We start from the raw sequence: 21566 nt of genomic DNA, 5'->3' as shown, positions 1-21566 counted from the left end.
TTATGCTCCCCTTACTTCCAGAAAAGATTTAGACAAGAGACAAAGAAACGAGGAAATATTTAAAGAATGATTGAAGAGCCCCATAATGAAAACACATTGGAGCAGAAAGAAATAGCTGTCGTCAAATTGCTGGACTGTGGCTAATTGCTGCAAGTGGGTACCAAAACTTAACTTTGAGCTTCCTGGCAGTGGATGCAAAAAGGGAACATATGAATTCTACACCTGCATTATCTCACAAAAGAAAGGCCCTCTGCCAGATACCAGATGAGCCAAACTTTCTAACACTGCAGTTTATTACACCTCATTCGCGCAGTGGCCAGGGGCTGTATATGTGATAATATCTAGAACAGCGCTTTTACAAAGGATACAGATATTCGTATTTCATGTGAATAGCTCTTATGTCAGCGGTTCTCAACATTTTCAGACTCTCTCTCTGTATATATATTTGCTTTTTAGGGCTGTACCCATGGCATATGGGGGTTCCCAGGCTAGGGGTCGAACTGGAGCTACAGCTTCGGGCCTACACCACAGCCACAGCCACAGCCATGGGATCTGAGCTGTATCTGTGAACTACACCACAGTTCACGGCAACTCTGGATCCCCAACCCACTGAGTGAGGCCAGGGATCGAACCCCCATCCTCATGGATTCTAATTGAATTCGTTTCCTCTACACCATAATGGGAACTCCAGAACCAATATATTTTTTTTTAACAAATATGTTAACCTCTTTACCATACTGAGATCCAGTTCACAAAGAATATCCTATTTGCACATTTACTTTTTAAAGAAGGTCAAGACCCTAATTACTATGAAAGAGAAGATCACTAAAAATAAAATAATATTACTGGAATATGCAAATGCTTGGTCACAACTGTTCTAGAAATCTCAATGAAGTAGCCCGTTGCTTGCACCAACAGAGACTTTCTTTGACTATGACAGTTACAAATACTTTCTGATACAGGGTTGTATCAGTTGTCATACAGTTGTATGACAACTCAGATGCCACCAAAATAAACGATTCATGCTCATTTCATTACTGGAAAAGTCGGTGCAAAAACTCTTTTTGCATTTTGTGTAAATTAGAGAGGATTCTAGGCTCCAGTAATTACAACCAAGAGTTTCACCTGTACGAATGTTTGGTGGACCCCTGAAAAGCAGGTGGGGAGGTCTCTTGTGGAGCAGCGGGTTAGATCTAGCGTTGTCACTGCAGCAGCTTGGGTCACTGCTGTGGTGCAGGTTCAAACCCTGGCCCGGGAACTTCCACATGCCATGAATGCAGCCAAAAAAAAAAAAAAAAAATTTAGCGTGGAATGGGGGGCAATTCTTAATTGTGTAGGCTTAACAACCCTCCCCTCAAATGCCTGAGAACTCCCCTGTCTCCCACAGATTCCTAAAATGTCCCCTAAAAGGCAGGATCTCTTCCTTGGTGAATCCCTGTCTTAGATTAACCCTAAGTTATGAAAAAGATCAAACGGATGATGTTCAGTTGTTAAATTGCAGCTCTGTGACCACATGTCTCAGAGGAACCAAACTTATACATTCCTGGTACAGGTTGCGATGTGACCTCGTTCCAAGGTTGAGCCCTGGAGAAGAAAATAATAGCACCGGCCTGTTTATACAGGGCTTTCCATTTTGCCAAGCACTTTCAGAGACGCCATCTCCTTCAGTGGTCACAAGAACCTGCAAGTAGATTGCGCTTCTCCCCCCACCAAGAGATGAGGGAGCTGAGACACGGTTCTCACGCCCTGTAGATCAGCTAATGTTGAACCTCACGGAATTGTCCCAGCAAAGCCCTTTCACAGGAGCACGACTGCACACGGTTCATGATGGACTCACTGGCCAGCACCTGAATGCAGAACAATTGTTTCAACTGCTCCTTCATTTTACATGGAGGAACCTGAGGCTTGAGGAGGGAGGCGGGTTGTGTGATGGGTGAGAAGCCTTTGCCCCTCTCTGCTGACAGAGAGCCATCTGGGCTAGGGGATGGCTGAACAGCTAAAATCCTGGGACCGGAGGTTTTGTTTGCTTGTTTGGGAGCTGTGCCCATGGCACGTGGAAGTTCCCAGGCCAGGGATCGAACCTGGGCCACAGCAATGACTAGAACTGCTGCAGTGACAGTGCTGGCTCCTCAACCCATGGTGCCACAAGGAAACTCCCTGGGACTGGAGATTTTAGTCCTTCGAAGTCATAGAAATGGGTCCAGAAATGGAGGAGGATGGCTCCGAATCCAAGCCTTCACCAAGTTCCTCATACATATGCCTCCCTCAGCATCTTCTGCAGATGACAGGGGTTTTGGATTCCTCTCTTCGACCCCCTCCCCACCTCATGCATTCCTGTCTCTCATCCTGCTGAAGCAGGTCTTGACTGTAGGCAATCGGACGTCCAGGGTGCGGGTGCGCAGGAAGCCCTGTCTGGCACGACATCCAGGAGCCCCCAGGCAGCGGGGGAGGTGGACACTCCAAAGGGCAGCTCCGAGCTCGAGTCCAGCTGCAGCCCAAACTGAGTGATCAGCGAGCCCCAGTGGGGACAGAGATGGCAATGAAAGAAGTCAACTTGGGGTGCGAGCAGGAACTCCTTACCCTGAGCTCATGGTCACTTGGTGACAGAAGTACCGTCGGTGGAGGCTTCCCTCCTTTATCCCTCTCCCCGCCTGGCAGGTCCCTGAGTCTGTTTGGGACGTGCTTCTCCTGGTCAGAGTGGAAGGAGAGGCAGCTGAATCCCCTCCCCCGGGGGCACCTGCTTCTCTCCGGGCTTTGAGTCAGGGCTGCTTTCTTGGGTAGAGGGCTCCGAAACTCCATCTTGCAAATCCCTCATCTCATTAGTAAGTGTGGCCATCTCCCAGTAGAGAGGGACCACTTCAACTGAGGCGGGCTGGCCCAGGGTAAAGCAGCACTTTACCACACTGCCGTTGGAAGGAAGAGGGGGAAGAAGAAAGGAAGGAAGGAGTTCTCGTCGTGGCTCAGTGGTTAACGAATCTGTCTAGGAACCATGAGGTTGCGGGTTTGATCCCTGGGCTCACTCAGTGGGTTAAGGAGCCGGCATTGCCGTGAGCTGTGGTGTAGGTTGCAGACATGGCTTGGGTCTGGTGTGGCTATGGCTGTGGCGTAGGTCGGTGGCTACAGCTCCAGTTTGACCCCTAGCCTGGGAGCCTCCATGTGCCATGGGAGCAGCCCTAAAAAGACAAAAAGACAAAAAAAAAAAAAAAAAAAAAAAAAAGGAAGGAAGGAAGATGGAAAGGAAAAAAAAGAAGGAAGGAAGCATTTGGTCTTAACTGTAACTGTCACTGAGAAAGCACCTGCTATGGACCAGGCATCATATTCTGCTACCATTATTATCCCCAGTTTGCAGATGAGCAGATTGCAAATCAGGGAAATTGTCCAACATGTCCAAAGTTAGAAAGCTAGAGCATTAGCAGAACCCAAATTTGAACCTATGGCAGTCTGGCTCCCGAGGGTGTACCCATTGCACTAGCTGTCCTGCTGCCCTTACCTCTGTGAGGCAGAGGTTCTTATCATTCCCCACCCCGGCGCCAGCACAGATGGAGCACTGAGCCTCAGGAAGGCTGAGGATGTTGCTGCCTGTAGAAGCAGAGAGAGGGCGGCCATTGTCTGGTATATTTGTTCAGGGTCATGTTGAACTTAAGAGCACAGGCACAGGACTAAAAGAGAAATTCAAACTGAGGCTGAGAGTCTCGAGAGCTGGGTGGCCATGGGCTGTTACTCACCTTTTTTTTTTTTAGGGTGGCCCCGGTGTCACATGGAGTTTCCCAGGCTAGGGGTCAAATTGGAGCTGCAACTGCCGGCCTACATCACAGCCACAGCAACTCCGGGTCTGAGTCGCATCTGCAACCTACACCGCCGCTTGTGGCAACATCTGATCCTTTAACCCACTGAGTGAGGCCAGGAATCAAACCCTCATCCTCAGGGAGACTAGTCAGATTCTTAACCCAGTGAGCCACAGCGGGAATTCCTGGTACCCTTTTTTTTTTTTTTTTTTTAAGCTTTGTCCCCATGAAATGGGGAGGAGTATCTAGTTTTAGGGCAGTTGTGAGGACCACACGAGATGATGCCTCGGAAGTGCTGAACCATGGGAAGAGTCACTGCTTTAAAGCTCTTCAGCCTCTGCCTCAGATGTTCAGATTTTGTTCAGATACTTGAGTCATTATTCTAGTTAATTATGCAGCCCAGTGCTTCCGAATCAGGCTGATGTCAGAATTATCTGCTGGGAGTATAAATGTTTGGGCCCCACCCCAGGAGTTTTGAAAGAGGAGCAGTGGGGTGGGGCTTGGGCCTTTTTATCTTAAATAAATTCCCATGTAATCCTGATGCACAGCCAGGTGTAGGAGAACGCGTCTACTAGCGTAGACATCTCAGGCGCAGCGGGGAAGGACTCAGGTCAGTCCCCTCTCCAAGTCCCCTTTTCCCCTTTCTTGTCACCACCAGGACCTCTTCCCCACTGGCTTGCAAGTGCTCCCCCCAAAGGAAGGTCCGCGTGGCCTAGCAGAGTCAGTGGCACGCGGTGTCCCACGGAGTTGGGCTTTCTGGAGGCCTGGGAAGCAGGACGCCAGGGTTTCTGTTGCGGATTTGCTCCCTCGTGACTCATTGGTTTCCCAGGGACTGTAGTTTTCCAAGCCTCAGTTGCCATGGTCAATAGACAGGAAAGCAGAGTGCCTGTCTGCTTTCTCAGGAGTCTGTCCCAGGTACCTGACAGCCAGAGAGCAGGTGGGGGAGGCCTGGGTAGAGAGAGGGGAGGAGGCGGAAGAATCCTGCTGCATACCTGCACTTTTTGTGGATGGTTCTTTGATACAGTGATGGAGAATCAAGTCCAGCATCTCCCTCGGCCTGTAACATGCTCTGTTATCTGTCCTTTAGCCTTGGCTTCAATGTTATCTTGTAACCCTCCCTCCTTTCTGGCCTTCTTGCTGTCCCCTGCATGCTCCAAGCTTGTTCCCACCTCAGAGTTTTTGCCCTATCTGCATGGCTCAGAATGCTTTGTCCATGCATCATCGCAAGTTTGATTCCTTCCACTTGTTCAGGCATCAGCTTATAGGTCACAGGCTCAGAGAGACTTTTGCTCATCAGCCACCAAATCTCAAGTGTTGTTCCAAGCAAGCCCTGGGAAACATCATCCTATGGTATATCGTTGAATTTTAACTTTCATTTTAGCACTTATCATAGACTCTATTTTCATTTTTTTTTTTTTGTCTTTCTTTCTTTTTGGTTGCACCCATGCCATGTGGAAGTCCTTGGGCCAGGGACTGAACCTGTACCACAGCAGCAACCCGAGCCACAGCAGTGACAATGCCAGCTCCTTAACTCACTGCACCACAAGGGAACTCCTCTACTTTCCTTTCTTATTTTCTTTATTTAAGTTTTTTATGGCTGCACCTGTGGCATATGGAAGTCCCTGGGCTAAAGGTCGATTTGGAGCTGCAGCCGAGCCCTCCATCACAGCTCGTGGCAGTGCCGGATCTTGAACCCACTGAGCGAGGCCAGGAATAGAACCCGCATCCTCATGGAGACACAGCTCTGTGAGGGTTCTTAATCTGCTGAACCACAAGAGGACCTCCTGTTTTCCTTTTTACTTTATTTAATGTGTTGCCCCTCGCCCTACTGTAGAATGTTAGCTCCGTAAGAGCACATCCGTGGCTCTGTGGTTTATCGCTGTGTCCTAGTGCCCAAAAAACGATTCATTGCTTGTTTGTGGAATAAATGAGTTAGTGATGCTGTCCCAGCATGAATCGTGATTACTCTTTCTTTCTTTTTTGGGGGCTGCCCCGAGGCATACAGAGATCCCAGCCACAGCCTTCAACTAAGCCGCAGCTCTGGCAATGCTGGATCCTTAACCCACTGTGCTAGGCTGGGGACGAACCCACATCCCAGCACTCCCAGAACACTGCCAATCCCATTGCACCACAGCGGGGAGCTCCAAGTTTACTTTTTTTTTTTTTTTTTTTTTTTTTTTGTCTTTTGTCCTTTTTAGGGCCGCACCTGAGGCATGTGGAGGTTCCCAGGCTAGGAGTCTAATCGGAGCTTTAGCCACTGGCCTACGTCACAGCCACAGCAACACTAGATCCGAGCCACGTCTGTGACCCACACCACAGCTCACGGCAATGCCGGATCCTGAGCCCACTGAGCGAGGCCAGGGATGGAACCGGCAACTTGATGATCCCTAGTCGGATTCGTTTCCGCTGTGCCACGACGTTTACTTTTTCTAATCGAAAGACGCTCAAGGTTCTGAGAGGAGAAGTGACTGTCCCCCAACCATTCCAGGTCTTTTGTCTTCATTTTCCAGGCCCTTCCCATAAAACCTGGCTGACACACAAAGCTCGCAGGGGTGAGGCTCGCAGGGGTGATGAAAGCTTGGAGTTGCCCCATGAATGGGCTAAGGCTGATGTGGGGGTGAGAAGGCGGAAGGACAGAGCTTGTGAAGGCAGAGGCAGGCTGGGGCAGGAGAGTAGGGTGTGACCCTGCCGTGCTGGGGGCAGGAGGGGTGACCTGGCCGGGTGGCAGGAAGTGTTTCCCTTCCTCCTCCCTTCAGGAGAGCCCTGACCCCAAGGTGGTTTTGTTTTAGGGAAGCAGGTGGCCAGGCAGTTGCTGAGGGAGAACAAAGGTGTGGCCTGGGTGGTGACAGCTACTGAGGTTCTCGGCCCGATACTGATCACCCAGAGGAACAATCCCAAAGTGGCATTTAGCCAAACGGGTGATAGGTGAGTTTCCTCCTAAAACCAAGTCAACTACACATGGCGTCTCAGACCTCTGGGAAAGGGAGAGAAAAAAGGTTTCTAAGGAAAAGCAATGGTCCGTGTACAATGCTTAGTAATATAACAATAACAATAGGTCACAGTCATTATACTATGTCTGGCCCTGTACTAAGTCCTTCATACGTGTTCCCGAGGGCAAGCTTCAAGACGCTGTCTACAAAGTAGGTGTTATTATTATTGTTGTCTCCGTTGGAGAGATGTGGAAACTGAGGCTCAGCGACATTAAATATTTGTCCAAGGTCACACAGTAAGAAGCAACATCAGGATTCCAGTTTGGGACTTTCGTGATTCCAGCATCGTGGAAACCGGAATCTGGAGCGAGTTGCTGGGGCAAATTAAAGCGCACAGCGCCCCACTGACCCCTACACAAGCGGGGATGAGGAGGGAGAGTGGGATAGACTGTGTATAAATAGCAGGCCTGTTTTTATCCCTACACATGGGCTGCATCAGGCCAGCAGCTCTATCTGGCACAACTTGAGGGCTCTGAATGCCAACCCAGCCCTGTGTCATACAACTCCCGCCCCAGCACGTCCCTGGGAGCTGAAATGCCTACTGAGAGAGTCATTTCTTTGGGCCAGGACACTGACTCCAGAAGACCCCTGTAAAAATACTTCGGATGGAAGAGAAACACATCAATCTCCTGGCACCTGTTTTTTTGTTTTTGTTTTTGTTTTTTTTTTTGTCTTTTCTAGGGCCACTCCTGCGGCATATGGAGATTCCCAGGCTAGGGGTCTAATCAGAGCCTACACCAGAGCCACAGCAACGCGGGATTCCAGCCGCGTCTGCCACCCACACCACAGCTCACGGCAACATCAGATCCTTAACCCACTGAGCAAGGCCGGGGATTGAACCCGCAACCTCATGGTTCCTAGTTAGATTCGTTTTCACTGAGCCACGCCGGGAACTCCTGGCACCTGTTGAACGCAATAACCTAGGCTAACTAGCTGGGGCCTGCGGGAGGGGCCCAGTTCCCACGCTGGCGGAAGATGATGGGATTCGAAGGCTTGTTTCGCAGCCTGTGTCTCTCCCTCCGATGCCGGAAGCCTGGGAATTATAACCCATAGTTCAAAAATCTTAATGGAGACTATGTCCACTGAGACAAAGATGGGGAGAAGCCTCTCCAGCGGCTGAAAGAATACTGGTAACTTTCTTCGCCTTTGCTGGATGGATACCAAGGGCCTGCAGCTGCCACTCTGGTAACCTCTCAGGCTCACCTGAGACCTGTTGGCTTTCATTGTCTAATTTTCAAATGATAAATGAGTTAATTATTATGTACTCCTTGATTTGTGGGGAGGCAAAGAAGCGGGTATCTGAAGCTCAAATGATGACCTGAGTGGGGGATCCCTGGTTTAGAACAGGGATGCCGGGAGGGACCAGGCCTGGAAGAGACGAGGAGCGTCCAAGGGCGAAGCGCCGCTCAGCCGTCACAGGGCTGCCGCGCGACAAGCATTTGGGGAAAGGTAGGACCGGGTCCCCGCCACCTGCCGGTCAGCAGCCCTACCCACAGTCAGGCCGCGGCCGCCCTGGCCTGGTCCCAAAATATGTGAGCGCCGCCCCTCGCTCCCGCCCCCTTTCCCCGCCGCGCCCGCGGGGTCGGGGGCTGCGCGGCCGGCGCCGGGAGCCGGGCGGGCGTCCCGGCGCGCGGGGCGGGCGGGGGGGGGGGTGGAGGGGGCGGCGGGAGGCGGGGCGGAGCTTGGGCGCCTCGCGGAGCTTTATTCCCGGCCGCGCGCCGAGCGGCGCTCAGTCGACCGAGGGAGCTGCGCGCGGCACGCGGCTGGCCTGGCTGAGGCGCAAGGGCTCGGGCGGGCGGGCGGACAGACGAACCGACAGACGGAGTGAACGAGAGAGGCGCCGGGCAGCCGCGAGCTCCCCGCACATCCCAGCCAGGCCTGCACCCCAAGGCCGGCAGCAGATCGTGCCCGGCGGGGTCTCCTGCGCTCTGCCCGCCCCGGCTCCCGTGCCAGCGCCCAGCTCCCGCCGCCGCCTCTAAAGTGATCGCTGCCTCGCCGCCTCCGCCCGGCCCGGGACCATGAAGCTGCTGCCGTCGGTGGTGCTGAAGCTCTTTCTGGCTGCAGGTAGGAGGGCTGCTGCCGCTCCCGGGGGTCGGTCGGGGGGGATGGGGACGCTCTGCCGGGGGGCACGGAGGGAGATCGCTGCTGCGTCCCCGGCGCGGGCCACTTGGTGGGGCCCGTGTTCCCTGGCGGGCGGGCGCCGGCTGCGGTACGTAGCGACGGGGGTCTGGGCGGGGGGTCTGATGCGGCCTTGCCCCTCACCCGCAGTGTTCTCGGCGCTGGTGACCGGCGAGAGCCTGGAGCGCCTGCGGAGGGGGCTGGCGGATGGAACCAGCAATCTGGTCTCCCCTACCGAATCTACGGACCAGCTGCTGCCCCCGGGAGGTGGCCGAGGCCGGGAAGTCCTGGACTTGGAAGAGGCAGACCTGGACCTTTTGAGAGGTTAGTGCTGGGGCTGTCCGTCCTTGGACCTTGGTGGGCAGTTGAAGAATAAGTGGATCTGGCAAGGATGCTGCTTGCACACACCTGAGGTTTGGGGGTTTTCAGGGAGGGAGGACTTCAAGGAAAAGCCCCTTGGCCTGCCAAGCTCCCTGGGGGATCCTAGAATGTAGGTCCTGTTGTCTTTCTCGCCCTGGGGTCTCACGTGGCTCCTTGCTGCCCTTCTGGATACTTGGGGGCAAATTGAGACAGGCAAGGTGTCTGGGCTCGGTCCATTCCTCTGAGGTAAACTGGGTGAGAGATGCAAGGAATGCTTGAGATGCTTCCCTTAGAGTGTCTAGGTAAAAAGGGGCACAAGTCCTAGTTTCTACATCAAATGACTTTTATGCATAAAACAAGGTAACAGATGTTCGGATGCTGGGCACCTAGGAGGTGTGTCCTGTTAGCCTCCTCCGTCCACCTGTCTCCAGGTTGGGCAAACGGAGGGAAATGAGGAACTCTTGGTCCCTGCAGAGACCAGCTCCCCCTGGGAGGGCTGTGAAGAGTGAGCACTGGGTTCCTAGAGAGCTGTATTGAAATGCTGGGTGTCTCCCAAGTCTCCCCACGCCCGGATACTTCCTGACCACCTTGAGTCCCTGAGAGAGACTTCAAGGGAGGAAGGGCTGGTGGGATCCTCCCACCAGCCGAGCGCCGTGGCTGAGCACATGAGTGCAAGTACAGGGCAGAGTCCAGAGCCTCCGGTATTGCTCGCTTCCCTGCCCCCAGCCACCTGCAGAGATGCTTGAGGGTGGAGCAGGGACTGAGCCCTGGAGCCCTGGAATGACTATATTTGGCTGCAAAGATACCCACCTGTTCTAGCTCCGCCTGCTCCTCAGCTACCCCTCTTCTTACTCACTCAGCTTCCCTGAGGTGTTGTGTATAAACCCAGGGTCTGCTCCAAAGCTGAGGCTGGGCTCCTGCCTTCCATCCTCTTGACAGTGGCCCTCTGGGGTCACCCTTGGCCTGAACAACCTGGATCCTCCTGGCCCTGTCCTTCTAGGCAGGGCAGAGCGGGGCCGTGACTCACCCTCCACCCACACAGCTGCTCCTCATACCTCTGCAGACCTGACTCACTGCTCCCTCTCCCCGGCAGGAGCCTAGCTGTCCCCCTGTCACTCTCTCCCTCCCTTTTCTGACCAGCTTGGCCCTTCTGCCTCAGTTTCGCTGCAGCTCTGGTCAGCAGCTTCCTCTGAGCATCCGCCTTACCTTCTGAGTTCTGAAGGGGTCTGGGGTTGCACCAGAAGAGCCGGGGGGTTGGGGAGGCGGCTACGGGACTGCTGGCACCTGCCACTTCCCTTGTCTTGGGTTTGCTGGGCAAAAAGTCCATTTTTTCAGTTCTAGGGATCCTATCACCTTAAAAAAAAATGTTGCCATTTATTACGTGCCTTCTATGTACGAAGCACTCAATATGTTTTTGTGGGTTAATTAATCCTCATTACAACCCTCTGAGATAGGAACCCCTGCCCCCGACTTTTTACTGAAAACCACAGGGTTCAGAGAGATGAAGTGTTTTGCCCAAGACCACAGGGCTGAAATTGAAGCACAAGTCTGCTGACTTTAGCCCATCTATTGTCTCACTCCTGGCTCAGCATCCCAGGTGCTCTGGGCTCGTCTAGGACAGGGTGTGTGTGTGTGTGTGAGAGAGAGAGACAGCTTGGTGTGTTAGAAAGAGCACTGGACGTGGAGTCCAGAGACCACATTTCAGATCCCAACCCTGCATGACCTTGGGCAGGTCACTGACTCTTGGCACCTCAAGTTTTTCACCTGGAAATGGAAAGATAGAGCTTTTTAGGACTGCACCAGTGGCATATGGAGATTCCCAGGCTAGGGGTCCAATCAGAGCTACAGCTGCTGGCCTACACCACAGCCATGGCAACATCAGATCTGAGCCACATCTATGATCTACACTACAGCTCATGGCAACGCCGGATCCTTAACCCACTGAGCAAGGCCAGGGATCGAACCTGCAACCTCAAGGTTCCTAGTCAGATTCATTTCCACTCTGCCACGATGGGAACTCCAGAAAGCTATATATGTGTGTGTGTGTGTGTGTGTGTGTGTGTGTGTGTGTGTGTATATTTTTTTTTTTTTTGTCTTTTTGCCTTTTCTAGGGCCACTCCCGCGGCATATGGAGGTTCCCAGGCTAGGGGTCTAATCGCAGCTGTAGCCACCGGCCTACACCAGAGCCACAGCAACAAGGAGGGATCTGAGCCGCGTCTGTGACCTACACCACAGCTCACGGCAATGCTGGATCCTTAACCCACTGAGCAAGGCCAGGAATCGAATCTGCAACCTCATGATTCCTAGTTGGATTCATTAACCACTGCGCCACAATGGGAACTCCAGAAAGCTATATTTTTTTAAATCAATTCCACCTTGAGCATCCTAGGACTCCAGTCTAATGTATGATGCTCACCCTTCTGCTGGACACGTCACTACAGCCATAGAGATCAGGCCCCTTTTTTTCTGCTGGAGGCAGGGGAGAGGGGACTGGCATGAGAGCCCTGGGCTGATGGGAGCAGCCCCTGGTCAGTCCTGGCTGGATGTCTGAGAGGTTGTTTTGCCCCTTCGAAGTATGAAAAGAATGGGGAGAGTCACCACAGTTCTAGTTCCTTCTGATAGTTTTACTTTCCATTTCTCTACCTCTCGTGCACTGTACGCTCCATCCTAGAGAGCTATACACGGGACCTTTGGGGATAAATGCAAAGAAACCTTTGAGAGAAGCGACTAGCTGCCAAGAGCACAGAGCAGGGTAAATATTTCGCCTGATGTCTAAAAAGCAACGCTCTTGGAAACAAACACAATATCATAAAGCAACTGTAGATCCATAAAAATATTTAAAAATTTTGCAACATTAAAAAAAAATAATCTTCCCTCTAACATAGCCTCCAAGTACCTTCTCTAGCAGCAGTTTTTATCTCCGACCCTGTCTTCCTGCAAGTGGGTCACTGAGTGCAGCATCAGGAAATGAGGCTGATTTAAGGCCGAAATAGAAGCATGTGGGCGTGGGGAGAAAGAGATGAGGCCGGACAGTGGGCTGGGGGCACGGTGGGTAGACTTGCCCAATCGGCTGCAATCCACCGAGGCTCACATTCTTAGAATGAGGTTCTTAAACTGAGCTTGTGAAATGCCTTCCTTGGGACTCTCCCACCCCCACCGCCTCTACTTCCTCCCCCAGCTTTGGGTGGTCTGTGCCTTCTTGCTTCAGCTGGGAGGCCCAGAGCCCAGGGGCCTGCCCGGACCTCGGACCTCAGGGAGGAGCCTTCCAGACGCTGTGCTGTTCTCGTTCTTGCCCCTGAGCGAGGCAAAGGCTGAACATGGTGCTTTTCCCCCCGCAGCTGATTTCTCTTCCAAGCCACAAGCTCTGGCCACACCGAGCAAGGAGGAGCGAGGGAAAAGAAAGAAGAAAGGCAAAGGGTTAGGGAAGAAGAGAGACCCGTGCCTTCGGAAGTACAAGGATTTCTGCATCCACGGAGAGTGCAAGTACGTGAAGGAGCTCCGGGCGCCATCCTGCATGTAAGTAACACTGGCTCCCCCTTTGTCCCCCAGGTGGCTGTTCCTGGTTGCCCCTGTTCCTTGAATTCATCATTCTGCCCAGTTTCTTCTCACCCTCTGGGAGGAAGTTGGGAGGAGGGGAAATATTTTTAGTCAGCGGAAGGAGCTCCCCCCCACTTGGGATGCAGTTTCCTGTGGCCTGGGTTTGTGACGCTCTTTCATCCTTGGGGGCGTTTCCTGCTTGCTCAGAAGTGAGCCTGTGGCCAGGGGAGCCGACACCTGTAGGCAGGTTCTTCGTTTCTGCCTCATGCCCTGCTCTGGATGGGAGAAGCCAGTAGGGCACATGGCAGAGCAGGGCTCCCGGGTGATGGCACTACTGTGGCCTCCTTTCCCAAGCCCTGCAGCCAGGTGTGAGGCGCCTTTGGCTGCGTGCTGTGCAGGTATGGGGTGTGTGTCCTTGGACCTGAGAGCATGGGATTGAGCAAATGCGGGTTGATTCTAAGGCCCGGCGGGATTGTACAGAAAGCAGTCCTTGTGGGAGCAGGGAGCAGCCCCTCCTTCCGTCGTCCTCACCCCAGCGAGGGCCAGGAGGTGGGGGACATGGTGGGTATTGACCTTGGGCCATGGGGGTGAGAGAACCGTTCCTTTGTGCAGGATTAAGGGAAAATGGAACCCGACTCAGAAGGCCTCAGCCCCCGGCCAGGCAGCCCCAGCCCGTCCCTGGGCAGGGGCGTGAGTGGTGGGGCGGTGGGCTCCCCAGACACTCTCCTAGGCCAAGCGTAGCAAATGGCTGCTTTGGCAACCCCTCAGGGGTGGCGGCACTGCCATGCTCTCTGGCAAGCATCGTGTCGCCACTGTGCCCGAGACCACCACCCACATCGGGCTGCCAACAGCCACTCTCTTCTGGGCCTGCGTTTCCCATGAAGAGGCAGCCTCTGTGACCTGGGAGATGCCAGACGGGGTCAAGAGACTGCACGCAGCTCCCCAACCCATCAGGAAGGCCGGCTGACCATCTCTTCTGCCGGGATTGGTACAGATCCCTTGGCTTTTTAAAGCATCTTTGTCCCATCGGAGCTCATATAGCAGAGCTGCCCTGTATTTGGCAACTGGCAGACCCATCACCGCCCACGCTGTCAACATCACTTGTGTGTCCGCTCTTTTAATATCCTTGTCAGGAGCTTCGTATTGGAGGGGGTTGCTTCAGAATGACCTAGACCGTCCCCAAATTATTCTTTCCAAGGTCTTGGGACCAGGCAGGAAATGTTTGTCTTAAATTGGTAAAATGGCCTTATGAGCGCAGGGCGGAGCCAGTGACTGAGAGTAGTCAGGATGGATTGAGGCCAGGAATCTGTCTGGGCCGAAGTGGTCCAGGGCGTTGGTGGCTGGACTTCCACTGCTCAGCCGGGAACCCTTGCAGGGCTGCTCTCCTGGAGAGCTGAGCTTGGCCGACCACCTGAGCCCCGAGAACCTCGACTAGATGTTGGTTTCCTGGCCAAGGTGGCCTTCGGGATGGTGGTGATGACGGGGAAGCGCCTTCCCTCCTGTGCCCTGGAGCTTTACAGTGTGCATATACTACGTGTTGAGCACCTGCTCGGTGCCAGCTCTTCTAGGGGACAGGACGATAAGGCCCTGTCCTGGGATTCTCCAAAGCCCTCTGCTGGGTAGGCAGGCCTTGCTGTCTCCAGTTGAAAGATGAGGAAATTGGAGCCCGGAAGTAGGAAGTGATTTGTCTGAGATCAACTGCTAAATAAAGTGGCAGGAGCCAGGCAGGCGCTCAGGTGCCTGACTTCCAGTCCAACATGCTTTTCATGCCCCCCGGGCTGCGCGGGGTGTTGGCTTATGTCCTTCTTCCCTGTCTGTTCTTACAGAGTCAGAGTAGGATTTTACAGAGGACAGCTATTGGCCCACAGGTCTCTTCAAGTTTTTATCAGCCGAAGAGCGTGGCAGGCTGATGTGAAGACTTTGTGTCTGCTTCCCAGGCCCATCTTCAAGGGGCCGGATTCTGTGTCTGGTTTGGCTGCCTCCTGCCTCCAGCCCTTGGGACTCAGGGCAGCAGGCAGCAGGAAGACACAGAGCTCCTGGTTTGGGAGAATGGGACATCTAGGCACCTCTATCTGGGGCCCTTTGTGACTCTTTCTTGCCTCCAGCCCCAGGAACCGCCAGCCAGGGTGTGTCCAGGCTGCTGTGGTAAGCCTGAGGCTGGCCAGCTTCCTAGACCAGCCCTCCACGCCACCATCAACAGGAAAACCCTTTTGTGTCACCAGCCAAACGTTGCCCTCAAAGAGCAGTGTCCTGGGCTCCTGACTAGCTGCTGACCCAGAAATTGGCTGCAGAGTTTCCTGTGGCAGGAGGGAGCCGGGGGGCAGTGAGCTGAGGAGGTCTCAGAGCCTCACTGCCCAGACGTCAGGAAGGAATGGCCAGCCCCCCGTCTTGGGTGCCATCCCGCTCTGGTGTCCCCTTCCTCAGGATGTGGGCAGTGTCCTCTGGAGGCCGATTATAGAATAGCTCTCACACATGCGGGACTCGGCCTTTTATGAAGTTCTGTCATCTATTTATCTCATTGGCTCTTCACAAAATGCTGGTGAGGCAGGCACTTTGTCCCGTCTTTCATGTGAGAAAACCAAAGCTTGGAGACGGGCAGGTCTCTTGTTCGACGTCACCTGGCTAGAAATAGCAGCAGGACCCGTCCGGACCTCGTGTGCTCTGAGTCCCCTCCGCCAAAAGATGCCCCCTCCACCTCCTGGGGCAGGGGTAGACAATCCGATTTGGAAGGTGTCTCGGGACTCTAGAAGGTTCTTGCTTCTGTGGTCTTGCACGTTCTGAAATGGGTCACAGGCGTGGGTAGGAGGAACACGTCCCAGTTTGTTGGGTCGCTGGTCCTGGGCGCGACGCACGATCTTGCCCCCACCCTGGGATGCTTGAGATGCTCCTTTCTTGGGGGAGCCCCGAGCTGTCTGCACAGGGAGGGGGAGGGGGTAATATTAGGATGTTTACATTATTATCCTTTTGACTCAGGGTGGGGGTGGAGGGATTATGTAACTGAATATTGCGGGCCTCTGAGGCCAAGCTTTATTTCTATCATCTGAGTAACACCTTTGGGGTTTGGCTGGTGCGCTGGAAGTGAAAAACAGACTCCACTTCAGCTGCCCTCCCCACTCCCCGCGAGGCAAGCACAGGCTCTGAAGTCGGCCAGGCTGCCCGGTTGCATCCTGGCTCTGCCCCTGGCTAGCTGTGTAATCTGGGGCAAGTTCTCTCCCAGGAGCCTCAGTCTCTTCATCTGCAGAGTGGTGACAGTGGCTTCCCCTTCGGAGAGATGTTTTGAAGACCGCGTGAGACGGTTCTTGTAAAGCAGTTAGGACAGAGCACTTAGCTCACAGTAAGCCTGTCCTGTGTGCTATTTACTATTCATGATTCACGGTGACAGTGATGAGGGTGACGATGGGAGAGCGCACAGTCGGAAGCCCCAGACACCCATCAAGCCCATCAGACAGGTGTTTCCTTGGCGTAACCTGCACGGTGCCGAATGGAGAGAATTAAAAATTTGGAATCTGCCAAGACTGATTTTTCATCTTGGCCCTTCTGCTCCCTCGTTGTGAAACATTCGGCAAATCATTTATTCTCTCTGACCCTCATCTTGGTCTTTGAATCGGTAAAAGAGGCTCTACTTGCCTCCCAGGGTGTTAGGAGTCTCAGCTAAGCTGGTCGGTAAGGGTAGTGTTCACACACTGTAAAGTGCTGGGCACAAGTGATTTTCCAGGGCCGCTCCCGAGAGTGTCCTCTACGTCCTGGCAGGATGGGGGTTGCTGTTTTGCCCATCTGGGCTGTTGGGACAGATGCATGGAAAGGCCGGGCAGGGACCTTTGTGCTCTACTGTGAGCCTGACCTACATGGATCCTGCCATGAGGTGGTTCCCCAAAACACCCAGGAGGAGCTGGGAAAGGGAGAGGTGCCAGGCAGGAAGGCAGGGGAGCCTGGCTGTGGGTCTGGGCAGATCTGCTCCTTGGAGCTTTCCTAGTACCTCTCAGCAGGAAGAAGGGATTCCTTGCTCTGAGGAACCAGGTGCCCCAACTCCTTCCCAGAGGATGTACAGGTCAGAAGAGACAGCCGCCAGGTGCTCGGGGCTCCCTTCAGCAGCTCGTGGCCTAAAGTCATCAGGCAATCAGGGCCACTGCCCCCCAGGCTGGGCAGTCATGGACGGGAGTGGCTGAGCGCACTGTCAGACAGTCCACGTCCCCGTCTCTGCCCTGCTGTGTGACTGTGGGGAAAATAGCTCTGCCTTCCTGTATCTCGGGGCTCCTACCTACATCAGAGCATCTCTGGGATGCTCAGATAAACAGACTTGAGTGGGCTTGTTCACCTGCCTCTGCGTCTTCCCAAGAGCTTCCAGGAAAGGTTTTGTGTTAGAAGAGGCAGTTTCCATCTGATTTCTTTCTTTTTTTTTGTCTTTTTAGGGCCACACCCACAGCATATAGAAGTTCCCAGGGTAGGGGTCCATTTAGCGCTGCAGCTGTTGGCCTGCACCATAGCCACAGCCACACCAGATCTGAGCCGCGTCTGCGACCTACACCGCAACTCACCGCAATGCCAGATCCTTGACCCCCTGAGCGAAGCCAGGGATCCAGCCTATATCCTCATGGAGACTAGTTGGATTTTTAACCTCCTGAGCCCCCGCAGGAACTCCTGATTTATTTCTTGAGTGAGAAAAGCCAGGGGGGTGTTTCTGCCATTCCAAAATGCGCTGGCAGGACAGCTGGGCAAGATGTTTTCTTGGTTTGTTTGCTTTGTCCTGTGATGAACAAGACCTGACGGCCTAGGGTTCAGAGGCCAAAGGCCAAGTGAAGCTTTCAAGCTGGGCCTCGCAGCAAGCGGGGAGCTGGGAGATGAATGAAGGAAACTTGAGAAAAACGACTCCTGGCAAAGGAGCAAGGCCTATTAATAGACTGGGCAGTGGCAGAGAGCGACTGGACGCTGGACGCACTGGTGGCGAAGGCTGGGTTTATTTCTGGGCGTTGAGGGTTGAGGGGCCTCCCTGGAGGGAGTGGGACCCGATGCCCTGAGCTCAGCCCACCAGCTCTTGGGCCCGAGTCCTCTGAACGGGTTTAAACAGACCATCTCAACACACATGAAATGAATCATCCACACGTGGTCTGTATCTAGCCAAGACCTGAAGTCCTCCCTGGCTTCTTCCCTGCCTGGAGCAGGAATATGGGGCCAGAGAACCAGAGGGAGAAGAGAGGGGAGGGCGTGGAGTGAGGGAGGAAGGCCAGGAACCTTCAGAGGGGCTTCTCAAGAGTCTTGAACTAGAGGAGGAGGGACAGCGATCACAGTCGGGGACTGACAGGCGGACGATGTGAGCAGCGGGCTTTGGCTTCGGTAGGTGGCCCGTTGCCAAGAGTGAGGCCAGTGCACTAACCTCGTCTCTGCTCTCTTCTGTTTCGGACCAGCTGCCACCCCGGTTACCACGGAGAGAGGTGTCATGGGCTGAGCCTCCCGGTGAAAAATCGTTTATATACATATGATCACACCACCATCCTGGCTGTGGTGGCCGTGGTGCTGTCGTCCGTCTGTCTGCTCGTCATTGTGGGGCTTCTCATGTTCAGGTGAGTGTTACAGCCTGTTTCCACACATCGCTTCTGTTCCTTCTGCTCCGGCCTCTTCTACCCGATGATCACGTGAGCCTTCCAACCCCCCACATCCCGGGCCAGGAGTCTAACACTCCTGGGTACAGGCTCTCCAAGAACCTGGCTTCTCTGGTGTGACCTGAGTCCAATGTCTAGAGCCCAGGGCAAAAATCGCCAGGCCGTAGCAGGACCTGCTGCTCACCGCAGGCTCAGCAGCCCACCCCCGGGGCCAGGCCTCTTCACACCGCCCTCTGCCCCGGCTCTGTTCTTGGCTGGCATTGGGGTCAGGGCATGGGTGGCACCATCGGGAGATCCTTCCAGTCCTGAGACAGTCAGGCCTCAGGCTGTGCTTCCAATCCCGGTTATGTCTCAGACTGGGGAGGCCTGCTAAGCCCTCTGTCCGTTTACGAGTAGTGGGGGTCATCTGTGGTGAGGCCTCCATCCACTCACGCCCTTCTTCCTAAGGCTTGAATCTTTCAGTGCCTGTCACCTCTGTCCCCCGGCCTCTTAAGGATGCGGTGAGGATTGCATAAACGGGGTGAACGTTGTCTGCAAATTGTAGCCTACCGTGAGAGACAGGCACCCCTTGGGCCAGTTGGGTCTTTGGCCCGTTGGGCTGCCCTATGTCTCTGGGCCTTTCTAAGTTTGGTGAGAACCATTGGGCCAGAGTGTTCCGGAAGGACCTGCTCGGGGACCTGCATCCTGTTAGAACAAACAGAGCTTGCTCACTGGGCTTATCTCCCTCAGGTACCACAGGAGAGGAGGTTATGACGTGGAAAATGAAGAGAAAGTGAAATTGGGCGTGACTGCTTCCCACTGAGAGAAACCTGTGCTCAAGGTAATGGCCCAGCCCTTGCCCCATGGCACCGTCACCACCTTTCCTGGATCTGTTTCCTGGCAGGCTGGATTGTCCTCACTGAGGGTTGGGGGCAGGCTGCTGGGAGGTCACAGTCCTAATGCAGAGGTGTTTTTCAGAAGCACGTCAGTGCTGCGTCTGCACGGGGGTGAAAGTTGCTAGAGAGAGATGGGCAAGAGAGATGCCTGCAGAGACAGCCTCGCAGCCGCTTCTCCTCTCCTTCCCACCCCTCCCCAGCTTTTTCCACTTCTTAAGACTGGGCCCAGGAGACGCTTCAGCCCTCTTAGCTGGATTCAGTTTTAAATGCCTTCCCCTGTGCTTTAGGGATCCGCTGGGGACTGCTGCCTCTGAGAAGATCCGAGGTGAGCTCAGACTCTGCAGAGTGGAAGGACTTCACAACTGGCCCCCAAGAGTCCTTCAGCCCCCGCTGCCACCTAGATCGGGCCTTCTGAAATCGCTTTGCCAAAATACCAGAGCCTTCAAGTGCCAAACAGAATATGTCCAGTGGGATCTGGGTCTGAAGAAAGCAAACGTGTGGAACCTTTGTGCCCTTCTGATTCCCCTCCGCCAAGCCCCACGTGCCCCCGTAAGTTTGTTTAAACACTTGTCTTCTAGATTAAAATGCCATGTGCTCCAGGGGAGTTCCCACTGTGGCACAGTGGAAACGAATCCGACTAGGAACCATGAGGATGCAGGTTCGATCCCCGGCCTCGCTCAGTGGGCTGAGGATCCACTGTTGCCCTGAGCTGTGGTGTAGGTCACAGACACAGCTCGGATCCGGCGTTTCTGTGGCTGTGGTGTCAGCCGGCGGCTACAGCTCCAATGCATCCTCTACCTTTGGAATCTCCATATGCCACAGGTGCGGCCCTAAAAAAAAAAAAAAAAAAAGGCAAATTCATGTGCTCCAGGATCTTTGACTGAAAAAAAAAAAAAGAAGAAGGGGAAGAAGAAATCAAGCTTTGTGGACTGGAAGAAAGTGACAAAGATTGAGAAGCCATGTACTCAAGTCGCCCCTGAGGGATCTTCCATTTGGACCCTCCAGCGCTGGATTTGATGAGTTAACTGTGAAATACCATAAACCTGAGAACTCTGAATTTGGGGACTTCTACCCAGATGGAAAAATAACAACTATTTTTGTTCGTTTGTTTGTTCGTTTGTAAAATGCCTCTTAAATTATATATTTATTTTATTCTATGTATGTTAATTTATTTAGTTTTTAACAATCTAACAATAATATTGCAAGTGCCTAGACTGTTACTTTGGCAATTTCCTGGCCCTCCACCCCGCGTTGCCCGCCATCGGGCTCAGCATCACACGCCTCTGCCGCAAATCTGCGATGGCTCTGGGACCCTTCTGCCGTCGTCCCCTGTGGTCTGTTCACATTTCTGAGGATCTTCCGCGTTCGGAGTGCCGCGGGGGGAGCTGCGTGTGGTCAGGATGTGGGAATTAGCGTTGTCAGATCCACTCTATGAGTTGGACTGCCGTCTTGCCTAGGCGATTGTGTCTACCGTTTGTATTTTGAAAGCGCAAGGTGCTGATGTCAAGATGCCACAGATATCAGTGTGTCCTTGTGTCCTCTCCCTGCCCCATCTCGGAAGAGCTCTCCTGTGGCTCTCCTGGCTCCTCACCCGCTCTGGGCCCAGGCCCGCCGACACGCTCCTTCCGTCAAGACGTCTCTCTTACTCCTGCCATTCTTCTGGTGCTACTCCACACAGGGGTCAGTGCAGCCCAGGACACTCTAGAGAAGGTATCAGCAGAGAAGAAGGCTGAGGAGGAGCAGGAAACATGGGAGCTGACTGATCTCGGTAATTGATAACCTACCAATTGCCACAGAAAAGGTGGGAGGTGAGTCGGGCTTCTGCGCAAACCCCCTCTCCTCACCAGAACTGCAAAGGTATGCTGTCATGGCCCCTTCTGGAAGTTTCTGGTGCCATTACTGAACTGTTACAACCTGTATTTCCAAACCTGGTTCATATTTATACTTTGCAATTCAAATAAAGATAACCCTACACCAGAGGCTTCTGTCTGTTTGTTCTGTCTGGAAACTGGTTTAATGTAGGTGTTTTCTTTCTTGCTTTTTTTTGGGGGGGGGGGGCATGCCTGCGGCCTGTGGAAGTTCCTGGGCCCGGGGCTCAAACCCACGCCACAGTAATGACCCAAGCCACTGCAGTGACAACACGGGATCCTTAACCCTCTGCACCTGAAGAGAACTCCTAATGTAGGTTTTTTGTTTGTTTGTTGTTGGTTTTTTGTTTGTTTGTTTGTTTGTTTTGTCTTTTTGCCATTTCTTGGGCCGCTCCCGAGGCATATGGATGTTCCCAGGCTAGGGGTCCAGTTGGAG

At 53.7% G+C, this 21566-nt stretch overlaps 2 protein-coding genes across 8 annotated transcripts in view; both read left to right on the top strand.

The window, feature by feature from the left end:
- The window catches only part of LOC110259509 (uncharacterized), a 51278-nt gene extending 42524 nt beyond the window's left edge, over positions 1-8754 (top strand). For 3 of the 6 annotated variants that reach the window (XM_085014825.1, XM_085014822.1, XM_085014826.1), the window contains one exon: positions 8118-8754. In XM_085014825.1, coding sequence (XP_084870951.1) covers positions 8125-8754 — 630 coding nt within the window. In that variant the 5' untranslated portion in view covers positions 8118-8124. Of the gene's footprint in view, positions 1-21; positions 488-1552; positions 2470-6574; positions 6711-8117 lie in introns of those variants that run through there. The other 3 variants (XM_085014823.1, XM_085014824.1, XR_014838906.1) reach the window with 3 other exon arrangements.
- On the top strand, positions 8507-21239 carry HBEGF (heparin binding EGF like growth factor). Of its 2 annotated transcripts, XM_021081491.2 has the most exons (6): positions 8507-8839; positions 9044-9217; positions 12592-12769; positions 18193-18348; positions 19117-19207; positions 19550-21239. In XM_021081491.2, the coding sequence occupies exons 1-5, from the start codon at positions 8794-8796 to the stop codon at positions 19187-19189; spliced, it is 627 nt and encodes a 208-aa protein (XP_020937150.1). In that variant the 5' UTR covers positions 8507-8793; the 3' UTR covers positions 19190-19207; positions 19550-21239. The 2 variants fall into 2 exon arrangements, with proteins under 2 accessions (XP_020937150.1, NP_999464.1); NM_214299.1 differs by lacking the exon at positions 19550-21239 and having other exon boundaries at positions 8794-8839; positions 19117-19189.
- Positions 21240-21566: the final 327 nt, after the last annotated feature.

Source organism: Sus scrofa, chromosome 2 (assembly GCF_054392235.1).
Source record: "Sus scrofa isolate SSC_HxYL_T2T_F1_AM1 chromosome 2, Sscrofa_HxYL_maternal_Yorkshire_Landrace_v2.0, whole genome shotgun sequence".
NCBI classification, from domain to species: Eukaryota; Metazoa; Chordata; class Mammalia; order Artiodactyla; family Suidae; genus Sus; species Sus scrofa.
This window is presented reverse-complemented; position numbering and strand designations above follow the sequence as displayed.